The sequence below is a fragment of the Fukomys damarensis genome, unplaced genomic scaffold, assembly GCF_012274545.1.
Source record: "Fukomys damarensis isolate Sample0158 unplaced genomic scaffold, DMR_v1.0_HiC HiC_scaffold_17, whole genome shotgun sequence".
NCBI classification, from domain to species: Eukaryota; Metazoa; Chordata; class Mammalia; order Rodentia; family Bathyergidae; genus Fukomys; species Fukomys damarensis.
Genome location: NW_022900929.1, coordinates 15202047 through 15209270, shown reverse-complemented (window position 1 = coordinate 15209270; position 7224 = coordinate 15202047). Strand labels below are relative to the sequence as shown.

The 7224-nt window shown below is 37.1% G+C and overlaps 1 protein-coding gene across 1 annotated transcript in view; it reads right to left on the bottom strand.

Annotated features, from left to right (window-relative positions):
- Stk17a (serine/threonine kinase 17a) overlaps nucleotides 1-7224 on the bottom strand; it is a 28512-nt gene that overhangs the window by 20442 nt on the left and 846 nt on the right. The window contains exon 2 of the mRNA XM_010610866.3: nucleotides 6729-6814. Coding sequence (XP_010609168.1) covers nucleotides 6729-6814 — 86 coding nt within the window. The remainder of the gene's footprint in view (nucleotides 1-6728; nucleotides 6815-7224) is intronic.

The following is a 7224-nucleotide window of genomic DNA, read 5'->3' as shown; positions in this document are numbered from 1 at the left end:
AAAAAAAAAAAAAAAAAAAAAAAAAAAATTACCATTAAAGCTGATAATTTTCCAGAGCTGGTAAATTTTAATAAAAATTTCTAAATACATCAGCAGATATTTATATTTAGCCTATTACTCACAAAATAACAACATCATTTGATTTATAATAGGCCACACATGTATACATTTATAGATTTAATAAAATGTAACCTGCAAAATTACAAAGATCAGTTTTCTGAATAAACAAATACAACAGTTTGAATGTGTCCTCCTAAATTCATGTACAGAAACAACAGAATTGAGAAATGGGCCCAATACGAGGTGATCAGGTCATGATAAAGGGATCCTGATAAAGGGATGAGTGAGGCACACCCCCTCCACCTCCCACCCCACTCTTGCTCCCTCACCATAGGATGACAAAGCAAGACAGGCTTTGCCAGATGTGGGCCCTTAATCTTGGACTTCCCAACCTCCAGCACTGTAAGCCAAAAAACAGTTAAATTTAACAGAAACTGGTCACCAGATTCCCTAATATGAATTTCACTGTCACCTGCTGACTTTAAAACTATTATCTTCCCATATGACAAAAGAATCTCACTCAACTGTCAAGCCTAATGACAATATCAGTTGGAAATGTGTCATTTTCTTATAGAAAAAGATACAATAAGGATTATCTTGAAACATTACAGATTGTCACTAATGCAATATCAGTTGGAAATGTATCATTTTCCTATAGAAAAAGATACAATAAGGATTATCTTGAAACATTACAGATTGTCACTAATGTAATAAGCAAGACAAATAGAGGAACCAGTAAAATACTGGTTCAGGTACGATCTCTAGAATTAGACCTGGGCCTGAACCCCACAAGTGGGACCTGACCTTAGGTAATTTATTTAACCTCTTTAACTTAATTTTTCTTATCTGTACAAAGCAACAGTAATAACATCTACATCACAGTTGCGAGAATTAAAATACACTCAGTGCTTGATATCCATGGAGGATGCTTCCAGGACCCCCAAAGATATCAAAATCTGAGGATACTCAAATCTCTCATATTGAATGGTACAATACTTACATATAATCTACACAAACCTTCTGTGAACCTGAAATCAACTCCAGATTACTTATAACACCTAATACAGTGTAAATGTTATATAGTAAATAGCTGTACAGTGTGTTGTTTTGGGAACAATGACAAGAAAACAGTCTGCACATGTTTGGTACAGATGCATTTTTTCCGGATAATTTTTGACTTATAGTTGGTTAAATCCATGAAAATAAGATACACCTAATACATGTCAATTATTTATTATGGTATTCGGCACAGACTGCGTTTCACTTGTATATATCCCCTGAATCTTTAGGTTGGAAGGCAACTTAGAAATGATATTTTAGCTAATGCCAACTCCCAATGGCACCTTTCAAACTATGAGGGGTGTGTGTGTGTGTGTGTGTGTGTGTGTGTGTGTGTGTGTTCATTTATTTATTTATTTAGATACAGAGGATCTAACTCAGGCCCTTTTGCTTGCAAGGCACATGCTGGAACCACTGGGCTAAATCCCCAGCCCTCCATATATTATCAGCCCCCCATGTGTTATTTAATAAAGTTTTCATCATAAGCCAAACCCTGACTTCAACTGAAGGGCTAGATGAAGTCTGAGTTCTCCATGCAGTAATACAGAAAAAAACCCACTCTCTCTTCCACTTGACCATATATCAGTTATCAAACACAGGACAAAATCTGCCAACTGCCAATCCCTCTTCTCTTCCAAATTTGCTATAATTTCTCACGTCCATAGGATATTTTAACTCCCTCACTATTATACCTTATTAGAAAATATTCCAACCAAAATCTAAACCAACTGCAGTTTTATGATCAAAGCATTACAGGATTATTATTTTGTGGCTCTTAGCACAATATAATTTAACATTGCTTGCTAAAAAATTGATAGGTTTTTCATATTTCATATTTGGCTCAGAATTTCATGTCAATTACCTAGACTGTTTCCACCTGACTTTTATCCTGACTGTATCCATGAAATGTATTTTTTAAATCCTTTCTAAAAAATTAAATGCAAGGCTTTAATTTGTTCTATTAAATTCTAATTTTGAGATTATAGTTTATCACTATAAATTAATTTTAAGTACTAATTCTTCCTTCCCAGAAAATGTGAACCACAAATATGACTTTCATTCCCTCTGTGTTTTTGTTACCACTAGTAATAAAATGCCGAGTGACAAATCCTGAGGCATAGCCCTTTGGTTGTTCAATTTCGTAACAATCTACATAACAGCACTCATATTCAGATCAAAGTTCTTTTGTTCATAGAAATATTTTATCCCACAAAATCAGTAGGCAAACATCTCCACCAAGTCTCAGAGAGCAGCACATTTAAAAGACATTCAAGATCAAGCTATATTAGCACTCCCTGATGGCTGTGTTGTGGAGCAAAGGAAGATGGAGGTTCAGAATGACATCAAGATTTTTAGTGTAAGTACTATGTACATGTATATCATCAACTGACATAGAGGTTATTAACAAGAGTAACAGAGCTCTGGGAGAAGATCACGTGAGGATTCAGACAAGCTCCATGGAATAATACATGCACATGGCAGATACACAAATATGTCAGATGGCACACCCAGTAATATGCTTAAGTATTTTTTTTACAATTTAACCTTATAATATTTAACATACTGGACTACTTCCCATCCTTTCTTCACCGAACTTTCCTGCCACTGTGCCTTGTTCGTTGCGCTGTCAATGCCAGGTGTATTGTATCAACCCTACCAAGATCCCTTCCATTCTCTAAGGCTCCACTATTCCCTCCATAAGATCTTCCAGGAAGTGTCATCTTACCTATACAGAGGCCAGTGATGGACCATGTTACATTTGGGAACAACTTCTAAAGTCCAGGGTAGTGTCTTATGTGCTTATCATATAAATATAACAGCCATACATCACTCAATGATAGGCACATGTTCTAAGAAACACGCCCTCAGGCAATTTCATTGTTGTATGTACATCTTAAAGTGCACTTATACAAGCCTAGAAGGCAGAGCCTACTGCACAATTAGGTTGTATGGGAGAGCCTAGGGCACCTAGGTTACAACTTGGACACCAATTTAGTGACTGTACTAAATATTGTAGGCAACTGTGAAACAATGGTAAGAAAAGGAACAGAAAAATACCATTTGTATACACCTGTCTAGGACACTCATGGTTTCGAAAGCGTGCAGGACTGGAAGCTGCTCTGGGAGTCAATGACTGACAAGTGTATGCAAAGGTCTGGACATCACTGCACACTACGCTAGACTTCATACACACTGAACACTTGGGCGATACATTTGTGAAAAACATTATTTCTCCAATAATAAACTGACCATAACTTACTGTAACTTTTTGCTTTCTAAATTAAGTTTTATTTATTTTTCTAGTGGCAGTGAGAATCGAACTCAGGACTTTGAGCTTGCTAAGCAGGCACAGCACCACTGAGCTAAATCCCCAGCCCCTAAATTTAAAAAAAAAGATCAATGCCAAACTTGGTTTTAAATTCTGGCTAGTAACTGTGATTGTGGGCAATTTAACTGATCTTTCTGGGCCCTGGATTCATCTGTAAAATGATGGCAGTGATGATGGTAAAGGCTAAACAAAATTATTTCTCTAAAACGTATAGCATTTAGCAAATTATCAGTAATCAGTAGCTATTTTATTATTTGAAGCACTTTCAGATCTATGACATAACCAATGATAACAATTCATACCCCCCCAAAAAAAAACAAAACCCACAAAAACAAAACAAAACACAGAACAGGAGAATTCTGGAGGGTGACTGATTGATTGATTGATTGATTTTTACATCAGTGATGAGGATCAAACCCAGGGCCTCCCACTGGGCAAGTGCTCTACCACTGTGCTGTACCCCTCAGCATAGTTAGAAATTTATCTAACTTGAACTCTACATGAAGTGTAAAAGTGCTTAATAAACATTAGGTATAGAAATAAAAATTTAAATGCCATACTGTCCTATTTCTGAGAAGTGAATCAATAACTATAGATACTTAGCTTTCCAATGTATTTGGTTCAATAATCAGATTTTAAACTTTTTTTTATTTACAGGATTTTTTGGTTTTTATTATTATTATTATTTTATTTGTTTTTTGTTTGAAGACAGGCTCTTGCTATGTAGTTCAGGCTGGCCTTGAACTCACTATGTAGGTCAGGCTGGCCTCAAACTCCTGTGATCCTCCTGCCTCAGCCTCCCAAGTGCTGGAAATACAAGCAGGTACCACCATGCCCAGCTTGACATTCATTAAATCTTTAAATTCATATATTTTAAATTAAGACATACTTCCTGTAATTGCTCTTGATCAACCTGTTTTCTTCTATCTGCCCAGCAGTATCAAGATTACTCCCAAACCCTTTGTAAACATGCTTCTTTAAACCAATGAGTAACTGACAAGAAATCTAAATAACATGTGTCCCAAAATAATGCAGATTCTACCAGGATAATACTATTTAACAAATTTCTTTGTAAAACATCAGTGCTGTAACAGGAACGACTGTGAAGAGTCTCAGATCTGCAGTCTTTCAGAAGACTCAATGTTTGAGTTGTTTTCTAATGTGAAAAATAGCATTTTCCAAACAAGCCAAACAAGTGATGATAATCAATGGAACAACACAAGTGAAAGCCCTTATAAAACTGTAACACCTGCAGGAAACTCACATTTATAATTTCCCCCATAGAGTAATCAAACTACAAGTATGTAATATAAAAAACGAGATGTCCTTTGACTTAAACTTTTTTAAAGATAAAATTTATGAATATATTTTAAAATGTTAAAGTTGAGAACTACCTAAGGAAAACACAAGGCAAATCTGATATAAAACTAGCAGAACGTTAAATTGATAAAAACATCTATTTCTATATTATCAATAAACCCAAAGTAAATCTAAGTGAAAAAATTGGCAGAACCCAAGGTCATGTGTCCTGTTCCTCAGTAATGAAATCATTAAAGTTGTTTACACTGGCATAATACTGACTTAAAGGTAACAAACCTCAGGAATAACAAGTCAAACTTTGAAACAGTAAAAGCAAGATTTCCATCATATACTTACATTTAGGTTGCTACCCACTCTGCCAAGGACAGGAAAGGATGTGACATTTCTTAAAAATAATAACATTGTGCTCTGCCATTACTCTGCAATCAATATTGGAGTTTTAAAACTCCTTTCTGAACAGCCATCACATTGAAAGAAAGCTTTCTGTATCAAATAAGAGCAACACCTTAAAAGGGGGGTGGGGGTTCTGTTTAAATAGTTAGTTAAGTCTTTGAACTTTTTCTACTTTCCTGAAGGCCATTATATACTAGCATGACATAATCACCTGATATGCAGCCAGTTGTTAACAACTGGAAAACGTCTATTTTTTTAATCTTACCAGTAAAAATGTCATAAACACATTCAACTACGTTAAAACCATAATCTACTGGAAAAATGTAGGAATCTCCAACAAGGACTATTTATAATACGAGGAAGAACTTTTATTTTCTGTGACTTGTTAACAATTCCTTGGTTACTTTGCCAGAGGAGGAGTCTATTTTGCAATTGTGCAGATGTTCTTATTTTTGCTTTCTAGTTATGTTGCAAATAGTAATATATGTTGAATTATGTGGTACATTGAACGCTTCTCCTAAGCTAAGCACAGCTTCACAAGAACCCTATGAGGCAATCAAGAGTTAGGTAATGTACTCAAGTCCACAGAACTAGTAAAAGCCGATTTCAATCCCAGAATGAATGACTCCAAACCTCGTGTTCTTAGCCAGCGTCTTAAACTCCGTAATGAAAAAGGTAAAAAGAATGAACTGATCGTATTTCTTAGTCTCGGGCTTTTACACTAAATATCTAACTGCACTGTTTAGCTGTTTCCTAATTTATTCCTCTATATCTATTATAAGGCAATATATTATGTATATATAAAATGTAAGCAAAAACCATCTAACCTTAAAATATAAAACAAAACCTTCCAAGCAAACTAATTTTATACTTCAAAGTTGAAAGAAACAATGCTGGAGGACTTAGTACCCTACAACTTGCTAAAGGTGCAAGTCAGTTTTTTCAGGTCAGAATGCTCCTCATAAAATCTGCAAGACAGCACTTGCTTCCTTTTGTGGAATGAAGAGAGACAGCTCAATCCAATAATGGAAAACTTAGCGTCTCCTAGTGTAATCAATATTACCTCAGAATGTATGGAATGTCAAGGAATTAGAACCTTACCTAGCTCAATATCTCTGCTCTCTTCTTGTGTCATAATCGCAGCATGCACAGGGCTGGTCAATTAGTGTCTAGCCCAGTGAGGTCATGTTCCTGAAAGATTAGTTTTCCTGCTAATATTTGGAATAAGTAGGGCATTTTACCGGAGCCCTCAAAAATACTATTTCTAGAAGTTATCTCAGTATTTGTAAAGCCGTACATTGCATTTTGATCATTGTTTGTAACCATGCCTCTTCTGAGCGCCCAGACGAAGGCTATCATAACAGTAAAGCCCTTTCCCATTACGACACGTAGCTATTTTGCAACCATGACAAATGTTTGCAATAAAAGGGAACACGAACGCTACGTGCCAGACACAGTGGTATGTGCTTTAAAAGCACCGCATCTCACAACACCTTCTAGAGGTGGTAGAGTTGCGATACGGACTTCCTAGACCAGAAAAGTGCGGATGGGGGAGTCTGTCACTCACCCAAAAGCGAAAACAGCAAGCAGGGTGAGGATAAGCACTGAGGTCTCCCCTAAAGCCAGTGCGTTTGACAACTTCTCTAAACCGTTCTCAAGAAAGAAGTCTCAAAATCCCACAGAAACCGCTGTATCACCGCTCTTCAACTTGAAAAACGTAAAGCATCCAGACTGCTTTCTCTTTCACAACTTTAAAAAGAGCAAATTGCAAGCTTTCCCCCAAAATTCCAGTGGGGCTCGGGGGAGGCGAAAGCCGGTTCACAGCGGAGTAGAAAAGAGGGAGAAAAGGGCCAAAGACCTATGAAAGAAACCAGCAAATTTCTAGAACTAGAAAAAACAATGAGGAAGACGAGAAAGAGGAAGGCAGCGGAAGGCGGCCGGCGGAAGTTAACCGTGAGGCCGTGCGAAGCAAGCTGTCACCGAGGCGGCCTCCCCAAAAGCCGCAGACCGAGACTGGGGCCGGCAGGGCGAGGGGCGCAGCTACGCCGACCTCGGAGCCTCCG